The sequence below is a fragment of the Narcine bancroftii genome, chromosome 1, assembly GCF_036971445.1.
Source record: "Narcine bancroftii isolate sNarBan1 chromosome 1, sNarBan1.hap1, whole genome shotgun sequence".
Classification (NCBI taxonomy): domain Eukaryota; kingdom Metazoa; phylum Chordata; class Chondrichthyes; order Torpediniformes; family Narcinidae; genus Narcine; species Narcine bancroftii.
Genome location: NC_091469.1, coordinates 469,633,548 through 469,648,153, shown reverse-complemented (window position 1 = coordinate 469,648,153; position 14,606 = coordinate 469,633,548). Strand labels below are relative to the sequence as shown.

Below are 14,606 nucleotides of genomic sequence, written 5' to 3'. Positions count from 1 at the left end.
TAGGAAGTTGGTTTGAGATAAAAGGGAGGCCTACATTAAATACAGTATGGACGAGATGTTTGGAAAATACATAGATTGTAGAAAGAAGCTTAAGAAGGAAACTAGAAAAGTGAAAAGAAGGTACAAGATGGCTATAGTGAACAGGGTAAAAATAAATCTAAGGGTTTTTACAAATATGTAAAAACATAGCAAAAGGAGAGTGAAGGATATAATTGGTCCACTCGAGAATTGGAGTGGACAAATATGTGAGGAGCCAAATGAGGTGGGGGAGATATTGAATATATATATATATATATATATATATATATCTGCTTAAGGCTAAAAGCAAACAAGAAGAATGGTCCATCTGTGGCTATCAAAAGAAGTTAAAGAGAATATTGGATCATAGGAAATTGTATATATTGTTGACAAAAAAATTAAGCCTGAGGATTTGGGAACATTTCAGGATTCAGCAAAGAGGGCAAAACATTAATAAGGAAAGTGAAAGTAAAATAAGCTTTTGAATAGCACAAGAACAGACTGTCTGAGCTTCCATAGACCTGTAACAAAAAAAGATGAGCTGAAGATAGAGAGTTCTTTACACAATGAGAAAGGAGAAATTGAGTGGTATTTTGTGTCTCTCTTCACCGAAGATACAAAAAAAACCAAGAAATAATGGGCAACAGGTTTCAAGTGAATGAATAGCTCAAAGATATTGACATAAATAAAAATGTTGCATTGTAATAATGAATATAACCATATAACAATTACAGTATGGAAATAGGCCATCTCGGCCCATCTCATCTGCACCAATTTAAGTGAACTCCACTAGTCCCACTTATGTGCTCCTTCTCTATAACCCTCCAATCCCCTCACATCCATATACTCATCCAACCTTCTCTTAAATGACAAAATTGACCCTGCTGCAACCACCTCTTCCAGAAGCTCATTCCACTCAGCCATCACACTTTGAGTGAAGAAGCTTTGTGACTTTTGAAAAATCACTGTCAGAGCCTCCGCTATTTCATTCCTGACTTCCCTCAAGGTCCTGGGGAAAATCCCGTCGGGACCCGGAGACTTATCCACCTTTACATGCCTCAGTAGTTCCAACATTCCCCTCTCCCCTAATCCCTATGTTTTCCATAATTACTCCTTTTGCCTCACCTATCCTACATAATTCCATATCCTTCTCCAAGTGAATACCGACGAGAAGAATTCATTCAATATCTCCCCCACCTCATTTGGCTCCTCACATATTTGTCCACTCCAATTCTCGAGTGGACCAATTATATCCTTCACTCTCCTTTTGCTATTCACATATTTGTAAAAACCCTTAGATTTATTTTTACCCTGTTCACTATAGCCATCTTGTACCTTCTTTTCACTTTTCTAGTTTCCTTCTTAAGCTTCTTTCTACAATCTATATATTTTCCAAACATCTCGTCCATACTGTATTTAATGTAGGCCTCCCTTTTATCTCAAACCAACTTCCTAATCTCCCTTGAAAACCATGGCTCTCTTGAACATTTGGCCCTGCCTTTTACCCTAACAGGACCATAAAGATTCTGTACCCTCAAAATCTCACCTTCTCAAAATTCTCTACTACCTCATTCCCAAAAAACAAATCAGCCCAAACCACTCCCTGAAAATCCCTTCTCATTTCTTCAAATCTGGCTTTCCCCCACTCAAAAACGTTCATCGTTGGACCAGACCAATTCCTTTCCATAATTATGTTTAAACTAATGGCACCATGATCATTGGATCCGAAATGCTGCCCATCACACACCTCTAAAGTTTTGCCCCCTAACCCTTAACTTATGATCCCTCATTCCAATCTCACCTACCCTCAAGGGAAGAGCCTATTCACTCTATTTATTCCCCTCAAATTTTATATACCTCTATCAAATCCCCCCTCAAACTTCTACACTCCAATGAATAAAGACCCAGTGTACTCAATCTTTCTTTGTATTCTAGATACTGCAATCCAGGCAACATTTTAGTAAATCTTCTCTGTACCCGCTCTACCTTTTTGAGATCCTTCCTATAAGTTGGAGACCAAAACTGCACACAATATTCCAAACTTGGCCTCACCAATGCCTTGAACGGTCTCAACATCACCTCCCAGTTCCTATATTCTATGCTTTGATTTATAAAGGTCAGGATGCCAAAAGCCTTCTTCACCACTCTATCTACATGAGAATCCACTTTCAAAAATGATGAACTGTTATTCCAAGATCTCTTTGTTCCTCTGCATTACTCAATATTCTCCCCTTCTCTGCATATGTCCTGTTTTGATTATTCTTCCCAAAGTGAAGCACTTCACACTTATCTACATTAAACTCCATCTGCCACCTTTCAGTCCATTCTTCTAAGCAGGCCAAATCCTTCTGCAGTCCCCGAAAACCATCCTCACTATCTACAATTCCCCCTATTTTTGTATCGTCTGCATATTTACTCAACCAATTTACCACTCCATCATCCAAATCTTTAATGTAAATGACAAACAACAAGGGACCCAACACCAATCCCTGAGGCAGACCACTTGTCACCGGCCTCCGACCTGACAGACAGTTATCCCCCATGAATCTCTGATGCCTATATTCTATCCACCATTGAACCCATCTGACTATCTCAACATTAATCCCTAGTGCCTGAAACTCCCTCACCAACCTTCCATGTGGAACCTTATCGAAAACTTTACTGAAATCAATATAGACTACATCTACTTCTCTACCCTCATCAACCTTTCTAGTCACCTCCTCAAAAAATTCAAGATTTGTCAAACATGACCTTCTCCTCACAAACCCACGTTGGGTGTCCCTGATCAATCCCTGCCCCTCTAGATACTTATATATACTATCTCTAAGAATGCTTTCCATTAGTTTACCCACCACTGACATCAAATTACTGGCCAATAATTGCTGGGATTACACCTGGAGCCCTTTTTAAACAGAGGAACCACATTTGCCACATCCCAATCCTGTGGCACCTCTAGTGACATTTGAAAAATCACTGTCAGAGCCTCCTCTATTTCATCCCTGACTTCCCTCAAGGTCCTGGGGAAAATTCCATTGGGACCCGGAGACTTATCTACCTTTACATGCCTCAGAAGTTCCAACACCCCCTCTCCCCTAATCCCTATGTTTTCCATAATTACCCCTATTGCCTCACTTATCCTACATAATTCAAAATCCTTCTCCCAAGTGAATACCGACGAGAATAATTCATTGAATATCTCCCCCACCTCATTTGGCTCCTCACACATTTGTGAAAACTCCTCCACATCCTGTTCGCTATAGCCACCTCATAGCTTTTTTCACTATCCTAATTTCCTTCTTAAGTTTCTTTCTACAATCCATGCATTTTCCAAGCATCTCATCCATACCTTGCTTCCTGTATTTAATGTAGGCCTCCCTTTTTATCTTGAACCAACTTCCTTATCTCCCTTGAAAACCATGGGTCTCTTGAACATCTGGCCCTACTTTTATCCCAACAGGAGCATAAAGATTCTGTACCCTCAAAATCTCACTCTTAAATGCCCTCCAATTCTCCACTACCTCATTCCCAAAAAACAAATCAGCCCAAACCACTCCCTGCAAATCCCTTTTCATTTCTTCTAATCTGGCTTTCCCCCACTCAAAAACGTTTATCGTCGGACCAGACCAATCCATTTCCATAATTATGTTTAAACTAATGGTGCCATAATCACTGGATCTGAAGTGCTCCCCATCATACACCTTAGTCATCTGCCCTATCGCATTCCCCAACAGTAGATCCAACACTGCCCCTTCTCTAGTGGGTACTTCAACATATTATTGCAAAAAAAACCTATCCTGCACACATTTTACAAAGTATAAACCATCCAGCCCTTTCACTGAATGCGTCTCCCAATCTATATTAGGAAAATTTAAATCCCCAACTAACACAACCCTGTGCTTATTGCACATCTCAACTATTTCCTTACACATTTGATCCTCTATTTCTCGCTCCACACTAGGTGGTCTATAATACACTCCTATAATTGTAACCTCACCTTTTCTATTTTTTAATTCCACTCACACCACCTCCCTTGACATGCCCTACAATCTATCACGCATCAGCACCTCTGTAATATTTTCCCTGACAAGTAATGCCACAATCCCGCCCCCTTACCCCTCCAATTCTATCACACCTACAGCAGTGAAATCCCGGAATATTCAACTGCCAGTCACAACCCTCCTGCAACCATGTCTCACTAACCGCCACCACGTCATACTGCCAAGTGTCTATCCACACCTTCAGTTCGTCCACCTACCTTACAATACTCCTAGCATTAAAGTAAATGCATTTCAGAGATTTCCCGCATCTTACCTTCTGCCTATCCCCCTCTTTACACTCAACTCTATTATTTATTACCATCATCCCCCCCTCCATCATAGCACTGATCCCTTTCCTCCTCGATCATCTGCCCTTCCCCCCTCAAATTTTGTCTACAAGTCTTCTCTCTTCGCCGACAAACCTTCTCTCTGCTGTCCTCCCTTATATGGACCCCTTCCCCCAACCATACTGGTTTAAAGCCCCCTTAGTAGCCCTAACAAATGCCCCCTCCAGTATCCTGATCCCTCTAGGATTCAGATGTGACCCGTCTGTTCAGTACAGGTCCCACCTCCCCTAGAATAGGTCCAAGTGATCCAAGAATAGTGCTGAAAGGTGATGAAATCCTAGGACATGATGATCTGAACACCAAAGTTTGAAAGAGCTGACTACAGAGGTAACAGATGCACTGGCTCTCAACCTCCATAGATTCTGGAACCATTATCAGAGACTAAAGATGGAAAATATATAATCTCACTACAAAGGAAAAGAAGGACAGGAAAATATGGAATTTTAGACTAGTTCTTCTGACACCAGGAATAGGGACAATGCAAGCATCTATAGTTAAGGGTGTGGCAACAAGATGCTTAGAAAATAATAGAAGGATGGTGTAGAGTCAATGTAGATTAAGAGAATCATGTTTGCCAAATCTGTTAAGAGTTTATTGAGGTTGGAACCAGTAGAATTAATGAGTGAACTATTTGTTGTGTGTTTAGACTTTCAGAACACCTTCAATAAGATCCCAAGCAAGAGGTTATTAAAACAAAATTTAAGTTGCAATGTATTGGGTGTAATAGGCTGACATGGATTGAAGGTTAGATAAACTGATGGGAAACAGGGAATGGAAACCGACTATGATGAACAAGGCCTCAGGTATTGGTAGCAGCATGTAGTTCATCAAGCACTAGCCTCTCATCCACCTGGTGACGAATAAACTGACTTCAGGATGGTTGGGGTGAATTCCCACAGCTGGTAGAAGGGATGGCGTTTCTAAGATAGTCCAGGTCTGGGATGCACAAGCTTAACAAGACTGCCAAGTCTGAATACTGCGAGGAATTGATGAAGAACCACAGCCCTCAATCTCTTACTGAGCCTGAGGACACCATGCAGCCTATCCTGTGGACCGAGAAGCCCTCCGGGTGTTAGCCATGCAAATTTCCTGCTTGGGCTGCCTTGAACCAGAAGTCCCAGTCCCAGAATAAGGTTAGCTTCAGGGTTAAAAGAAATGCCTTCACCTAGAGGGCATTGAAGCTATGGGAGAGTTTTCAGGGTCTAATAAGTACAGTGCCCTCTGTAATGTTTGGGACAAAGACATTTCTTTTCCTTTATTTAGCCCCTGGGCTCTACAGTTTTAAATTTGAAATCAAACAATTCACATCTGATTAAAGGACGCATTCCAAATTTTATTAAAGGCTATTTGTGTTCATTTTGGTTTGACCATGTAGAAATTACAGCACTTTTTATACATAGTCCCCTCATTTCAGGTCACCATAATATTTGAGATATAGCTATTATATGTATATTAAAGTAATCATGTTTAGTACTTTGTTGCATTATCCCTTGCATTCTATGACTGCTTGAAGTCTGTCGCCCCTTTCACAATTGCCAGTGATCTCAGGAATTAACAGCCAATCGGCCTTTAAAGTGCCTAATGTAAAAGCAAAATCAGATCAACATCAGCATCAAATGACATCATCTCACGCCGAGGATTGATGGAAAATCCCTGGCATCTGCAGATGCCGGCGTTGCAATCAGGCAAGTGTGAAATGGGTAATTACATTGTGGGATTGAAATGACCCATGTTTTGCATGAGTGCGGGAATGTGAAGGAAGAAAAGATTGAAATGAAGGTATAAACATTGCCGTGGGAAAGTCGCAGTGGTGGGGGGGGGGGGAGAGAGAGAGGAAATAAATAGCAATAAATAGCAATAGCGGATAATTTTTAAACAGTGTGGGAAAGTTAATAGCACTGTAGCACACAATTTATAAAGATTGTGGGGAAAAAGCAATGGTGGGCCTCGCTTCCCAGAATGCTGTGTGGCAGAGAAACCCCTCTATAAACGCTCTGTGGCTATACAGCCCTTTCTCTCCCGCATGGCATTCTGGAGGGCAGATCCACCATCACTTTTTCCCCACAGTATTTATAAATTCTATACAATAGTGCTACCAACATTCCCATGCTAGATAAATTGAGCGCTATAGCGCTACCAACTATCCCACCCTGCTTAAACAATTTCTGCAATTGCTATTTATCACTAGCACTTCCCCACAGTCCCTTATAAAGGTTTAAATAGGTCGGCACAACAACAGGAGCTGAAGAGCTCATACTATGCTGTACATAAAGCTTAATTATGTTCTAATTGGGCATGATTAATTTTGTTCAAATATAAGATCATAATATATTGATCAGAATTTAGGACGGGTCCACCATCACTCGATGCATCATGACATCACCAGTAGAAGGTAGAACAGTCCTAACCCCAGGGATGGCTCCTTGCCAGTGTGAAAGTGTTCAGTGTCCCAGTTTGGAGAGGTCACGTGTGAAAAGCCAAATCCCCATTCCTATCCTGGGACACTGAATGGCCAATTTAGTGAGATGCAAGTGTAAAAGAGGCTTGTGATTTATTGACATCATCAGGTACTAAGTATCTTCTCTGGTGATGCTACGCCAGGCCTCTACTGCAACCATCTTCAGCTCCTGCTTGTTTCGGGGGTTTGTCCCCTTAAGTCATCTCTTCAGCATTTGGAAAGCATGCTCAATTGGATTTAGATCAGGAGACTGACTTGGCCATTCAAGAATTTTCCAGTTTTTAACTTTGAGTATGCTTGGGATCATTGTCCTACTGTAGGATGAAGCACCATCCAATAAATTTGGAGGCTTTGTGGAACAATCCATGCTGTAAGCCTTCACAGGCAAGGTTCACAACTACATCAGGGCTGCCTCATACATCTGCGATTAGCTCGTCAACTTCACTCACTTCGCGGCCAACTTCCACACCGATCTCAAACTCACCTGCTCCATCTCCGAAAACACTCTCCCCTTTCTGGATCTCTCTGTCTCCATCTTAGGAGACAAGCTTTCCACCGATATATATTACAAACTCTCTAACTCCTACAACCACCTCAACTACACTTCCTCTCACCCTGTCCTTTACAAGGATTCTATTCCCTTCTCTCAATTTCTCCATCTCTAACACATCCGTTCCAAGATACAGTCTTCCAGTCCAAATCTTCCATAATGTCTGCCTTCTTCCACAAATGTGGTTTCCCCTCCATCACCATCTCAGCCCTCACTCGCATCTTCTCCATTTCCTGCTCCTCTGCCCTAGTCCCCACTGCCTCTGGATGCAATAAACACAGGATTCCCCTTGTCCTCACCTACCACCCCACCAGCTTCCACATCTAACACATTATCCTCTGGAATTTCTGGCACTTACAAGACGATCCCACTACAACCCTCTCCGGCTTCCAAAGAAACTGCTTCCTCCGTGACTCCCTTGTGCACTCATCCCTCCCCACCAATCACGCCCTGGCCGCAGGAGGTGCCACACTAGCGCCCATAACTCCTTCCTCACCACAGTTTGGGGCCCCAAAAAGGCCATTCAAGTGAAGCAACACCACTTGTGTATCCATAGGACTGATTTACTGCATCTGGTGCTCCCTTTGTGGAATTGTCTAATCAGAGAGACTGGACGCAGACTGGTAGACCACTTTGCTGATCACCCTCGCTCTGTCCGCACCAATGACAGACCTCCCAGCGGCCAACCATTTCAATTTTGCATCATACTCCCATACTCACAGGTCTGTCCGTGGCCTCATGTACTATCCCACCATGACCACCCGTAAATTGGCGAAACAACACCTAATTTTCCATCTGGGCACTCTCCCTGTGGACAGGTCTCCACCCCCTTCCCTCTCTATTCACTGAGTCATCCCTCTTTACCTTGCTTGCTGTTGTGCCCTTCCTCCCTTCTCTACCTATTAACTCCTGCCTTTGCAATCATGCCTCCCCCTTATCCTTTTATTCGGATGCCTGCCAATGTTTATCCATACCTTGATGAAGGGCTCATAAACATCAGTTATGTATTTTTATCTTTGCTATATAAAGGGCACTGTTTTACCTGCTGAGTTCCTTTGTATTAACACAAAGTTACAGTTTGTAACAATATTTGACACTTTATTACTATGGCAATATTTTGTTAAATATTTACAATTAAGCTATCACAATCTTTTTAATAGTAATTTTAAATTTCTGAACACCACTTGGGATGGTTATTATTTACAGTGTTTGCTTTTATTTGGTGGACCACTGCAGAACCCGGATGGGTGCACAATGGGCCAGAGATACTGCTAACTGTACCATGTAGCAGAGGGCCACTGCACACTGAACTCACAGAACATGGAACATTGCAGCACACTACAGGCCTTTCAGCCCATGGTGTTGTGCTGACCTATGTAAACCTACTCCAACATAATCTAATCCTTCCCCACCTCACACCCATAACCCTCTATTTTTCTAACATCCAGATAGTGAAGAGTCTTTTGAATGTTCCTATTGTACCACCAGCAATGCATTCCAGGCACCCACCACTCTCTGTAAAAGTCTTACCTCTGACATCTCCCCGAAACCTTTCTCCACTCACCTCTGGTCGCCTTGGGAAAGGTTAAGTCACCTCGCATCCTTTGTCACTTCTCACTAACTTATACAGAACTCCATTATATTGTGTTTAATGCTTCTAACTGGGTGGCACGGTTGGGCTAGTGGTTAGCGCAACACTTTTACAGCGATTGGGACCAGGGTTTGTACATTCCCCCTATGTCCGTATGGGTTTTCCCCAAGGGCTCTGGTTTCATCCCACCATTGGAAATGTACAATTGGTTAATTGGATGTAAATTAGGCGGCATGGACTTGTAGGCCAAAATGGCTGATTACCATGCTGCAAGTCTAAATTAAATATAAAAATTTAAAAACTCATGAGGAATTTCTCTTTTTGTTCTTATTAATTTACATGTTTCTCATAAATCTTTGTGTCATGGTTGATACCAAATATAGATTGGGTAACTGCTTCGTAGAACACCTGCACTCTGTGGGTCTAAGCTTGAATTCCCTATAGCCAACTATTTAATTTCCTTCAGTATTCCCACACAGATATATTGACCTTATCCATTGCAAGGGTGAGGCCAGGCATAAACTTGAAGAACAACACACCATATTCCTCCTCGACAGCATTAAACTCATCAGCGTGCACCTTGATTTTTCTTATTTTAGCTGTTCATTTGGTTCCAATGTTTCAATCTTTTCTTTCCCTACTTACTTTTCTCTCTGTTCTCCTCATTCAATCCTCCACTTCGCCCACCTCTGTCCTATATCCCATCAATATCCCTTTGCTCCTTCCCAGTTTCTTTCACCCTTTGGAATCATTAATATCTCCCCGACCCAAAATGTTGACTGACCGTTACTCCTGGCACACTGAGTTAATTCATTGTCTGCTCAGGATTCCAGCATCTGCAGTTCATCAATTTGGCACCATGTTCGAAGTAGACATAGTGGGCTGTTCATATGCTGTACCGTACCATATTCAAAACCTGCACGTTCGCAAAATTCAAAATGGCCAAGCCAGCAATAACAGAGAGCAGGTCCAAGATTGCAGGATCTGGGCTTAGGATGACAAGATCACTCCTGGCCAATGAGTTTCAGCCATGACATTCGCGATCCACAATAGCTGAGATGATGGGAATGACAAAATACAAAGTCCATTCCTAAAACTCAACATGTTTGGCCTGTTGGGCAACAGAGCACTGATGGATCCTGTGGAGATTATTACCATTCTCAATGACCCTGCAGTCCTGCATAAAAGGTTCTATTATTTTAGAACAAGGACACAAGTCTGACTCTTCCTTTAGGGACACTTCAATCAGATCTGCACCACATTGAATTGTCTTTTATGTTCATCTTCATAAACATCTGCCAGTTGTGTTATGCCAGGCATCAAAAATCTAGTAAAATGAGGACTAAGTGAAATATTTCTGTTCTGCAACATTTTACCTGCTAGAGTTGATTCCATCAGTTCAATGTCCCAGTTCGGTGCACATTCTCACTCCAAGGCTCTCCTAATGGTGTCATTAATATTCTCCTGATTTAACATTCCACATCATTTTTGCTGCGATTCCCAAGATACAAGATCCAAAAGCGACAAACCTGACTATACTCGTGCATTGTACAAAGGTCACCTTGACTGTAACTGAGAACCAACTGAATAACCAGAGGATTATCAAATCAATTTTTGTTTTGCAATGCCTGTCTTAAGACAACTGTGGGATCAGACATCCAATGTGCAAGTTATAAGACCTCCTAAGGTCTGAAAGGAGCTTGACAGGGTAGATTTTGAGATGTTTCCCTCAGGGGGAGAGTAAAATATGAGAAGACATAGGTAAAACTAGGGGGCTGGTCATTTAAACCTTTGATCTATAGACACTTCCCTCAAGAAGCCAAAGGTCAAATGATTAGATATATTTACCGTGGAGATAAATACATATTTGAAAGATTGAAGAATTCTCGAGAATTGGCACTGAAAAGTTGAGATCAGCATAGATCAGCTGTGATCAGTGAATGGAGAGGCAGGCTTGAAAGGCCACAGTCAACTCCTGCTCCTATTTTCTTGTGCTCCAACTGGCATTCTTTTATTTTTAACCACAGCTTTTCAGATCAGCCATTCTCTAGAAGGGCTATATGGCCCCGCCCCTGGGGGGCACAACATATTTAAGGGAGGGGGGGAAGGTCTGAAATCATAAAATATTTTTGTTCTTTCTGCAATTAGTTGGAGAAAAGCACGAAAGAAATCATCTAGACTTGACCGCTTCACAGGGAAGGGGGCCAATAAACTTTAAGCAGAATCTGAAGGGGGTCTGAGCCAAAAAAAGGTGAAGAATGGCCCAGTAGAACTTATCTTCGTCTTTCTTGCCTGTATGATAATTGGTCTGGAGGAAATGATTGTCCTTGTGGACATTGCCTGCGCTGGTGAGTTACAATGGTCCTGCACAGTGTTTGGAGATAACTGCATTCAATGCCTGGAGCATTTGCTGTTAGCAAATGATCAAATAACTATTCAATTTACCTTCTCTTTATTAGGAAGTTGACTTCACTGCATTTTTACCCTGTGAGTAGTGTGCAAGAGAAAAGCTTTGAAGTGAGTTCTCCTTACCCTGGATGATCTTGTCCCTGTTGACAGATGACTCTTCTTCCTTCAGCTGCATTTCTTGGCTGCTTTTGTCCCCTCTGTCAGTCCTGTCCTTGTCCACAACCTGGAGAGCGTCGGCTATGACATTGGACAATGCATCCAGCTGGTTGGAGGTTAAGCCATCCAAATCCACCTGCTGCACCCCCAGCTGCTGAACTACAGACTGAATGAAATTATCTGTTGGGAAACAGAATGAAAATCAGGATGACTGCTGGAATAAGATGAATAAGTAGGTCTCCAGTAGCATTTAGTCAAAGTGCCTCAGATGATACTGGCATGTAACAAGAAGAAATGATAATTTTGTTGAAGAATAACCCCTGTCTATGTTGAGATTTACAACAGAGCACAACAGACAAACTGACTCACAACACAATATAAATTTAGGACACACGAGAAGAACATTTGGCCAATCATGTCCATGCCATCCAAGTGACATATTTCCCAAGTCCTGCTCCTTTCCTTATAATGTATCAAGTGCTCATCCAAATCAGATGAACAAATGCTCAGCATGCCCTTTGACATGGAAAGAAGCTTTTAATATTTGATTTTAAAAAGTGCTCTGTTCAGTGTGAAGCATGTGTAAGGAACCACACTGGGTATCTCTTCAAAGTACCAATAATGCAACTGAGTCCCAGTAAATTTAAACTGAAAATCTTTAAATCTAAAAATTTCATTCAGAGTTGGTGACACCGAAGATAAAGCTCTCCGGCACACAGTATGATCTAATTCCCTCTATGACTGGCTCCATAAAAACTTTCAGGTACTGCAGTTCACCTCCAGAGTTTTGTCAGGCAGAAGGCAGAATGAAAAATCATAACAAGAGTTGAAGAGAAACAAAAGAAAAAATGTGACTGTGTAGAAGGAGAGTGAAAGGAGACTAAACAGATGGTTTGGTTAGAAACACATCTGTTGGACCAAATGGCTCATGTGCTATAACATTCCACGGTTCTATGATAGAAAACACTTTTGAAATTACTTTTAAAAACTCTAACTCTACATTTTTATCTATTTATTTATTCCATACCGTCTATGTGACTCAATAGGTCTTTTCCACTGATTCTACGGGCACTGGGTTTATATGGCATCCTTTCCTCCTTCATCCCTTGGTGCTGCTCATCCATTTCCCAATCTAGTAGCCTGCTTCTGGCCTTGTTGTGACCTTCCTGCTGTTCAGTTCTCAGAGCGGCCCAAGATCCCTGGAGACCTGGTTTGATGGACAAACGGACTGCTCGCTCGGCTGACTGCGCTGCCATCTTCCGCGCCACGTAATCCTCCAGTTGTGCCTTGTCGAGAGCTTCACTCTCAGAAGAATCTTCCTGCTGCGGTAAACTGAAGGGCTGGGGCTGGCGGTGCTCCTTGCCACTAAACAGATGATACGACTCAGGCACTTCACCTCGGATCCGATGTAGGAGCAATTGCAGGGAGTCAGATTGAATGGCCTCACTCTGTTGCGAAACACAAGGAAAGCAATGCGGATTGCAAATCATCACATTCTTGTTTTTAATTTTCAATGATATATTCACTGAGATAATCCAGGTTAATAAAACACAGAGCATTATTTCTTAAATGTAATAATTTATAGGTGATCAGGCACTCGTTGTGCCGTGTTGTAATATTCCGTGACACTATCGAGGCAGAAAGAGGATTTTGACAAAGAGCTGAAGCAGTCATGGAGTCATGGATTCATACAACATGGAATCAGGACATTCAGCCCTTTTGTGTTCAATCTGCCCATCGTGTATTATGCAATGCCAATATTAAGGGCTCAGAGGTTCGAAGAAGACGAGGAAAAAAAGTTCATGTTCAATTTCTTATAAAATACCTAGCCCATTCCTTGAACCTATCCCCTCAGCTTATGGACTCCTCTTCCATGGGGAAATGTTTCTCACTATCCACCCTTCAAAATGTTGTATATCTCAAGTCTGGTAAGATTACATATGGAATATTGCTAGCAGTTTTAGTCACCTCGTTGAGGAATGATGTAGATGGTTTAGAGAGGGTGCAGAGGAAATTTACCAGGACCTGAGATAATAGAACAATACAGCACAGTACAGGCCCTTCAGCCCACAATGTTGCGCCGATCTATATATACCTAACCCCCCAAAAAATTGAAACTCTCCCTACCTCATAATCCTCTGCTTTTCTATTGTCCATGAACCTGTTTAAGAGTCTCTTAATGATCTGATTGTTCCAGCCCCCACCACAACCTTTGGCAATGCCTTCCAGGCACCCACAACTCTGTGTAAAATACCACAGAAAATCCAGGATATTGCCTGGATTGGAGAACATGCCTCATGAAAACAGTACTAAGGCTTTTCTCTTTGGAGCCCCTCTTCCATATCATTAAAGTATATCATGATCAGTTGCTGGCCTAACGACAACCCCTGTGGCACTCCACTCACCACTGATTGCAACCAGAGAAACACCTATTTAAATATAATTGTGCAACACGGTTACAGGCCCATCCAGCCCAAGAGCCTGTGCCACCCAAATACACCAATTAACCTTCAACCCCCACACGTTTTGAAAGGTGGGAGGAAACCAGAGTACCTGGAAGACTCATGCAGACATGGGAAGAACGTACAAGCTGCTTACAGACAGTGCTGGTGCCTTAATAGCGTTGCACTAATCGCTACTCTAACCATGCTGCCCTTGAGAGTTATCCCAAATTTCAGCCTTCCAATGGTACATCAATCCTCTGTCCATTCCAAGATATTACCTCAATCCTATGCATCCTTATCATATGTGTTTTATGTGACCCCTTATTGAATGCTTTCTGGAAATTCAAGGAAACGACATCCAACTATTCCCCTCTATTCACTTCACTCATTATATACCAAAGAACTCAGGTAAACTTGTCAAACATGACCCAGCCTTCCTAAATCCATCCTGTGAGAGATAAGATTGCTGAGGCATTGGGGATGATCTTTGTGTCCTCCCTGGCCACAGGGGAGGTGCCGGAGGATTGGAGAATGGTAAATGTAGTCCCCTTCTTTAAGAAAGGTAATAGGGAGAATCCTGGAATTATAGAGCAGTG

The 14,606-nt window shown here is 42.2% G+C and overlaps 1 protein-coding gene across 1 annotated transcript in view; it reads right to left on the bottom strand.

The window, feature by feature from the left end:
- ptprn2 (protein tyrosine phosphatase receptor type N2) overlaps positions 1-14,606 on the bottom strand; it is a 1,138,884-nt gene that overhangs the window by 689,272 nt on the left and 435,006 nt on the right. The window contains exons 6-7 of the mRNA XM_069914734.1: positions 12,594-13,014; positions 11,534-11,746 (exon numbers count right to left, since the gene is read on the bottom strand). Coding sequence (XP_069770835.1) covers positions 11,534-11,746; positions 12,594-13,014 — 634 coding nt within the window. The remainder of the gene's footprint in view (positions 1-11,533; positions 11,747-12,593; positions 13,015-14,606) is intronic.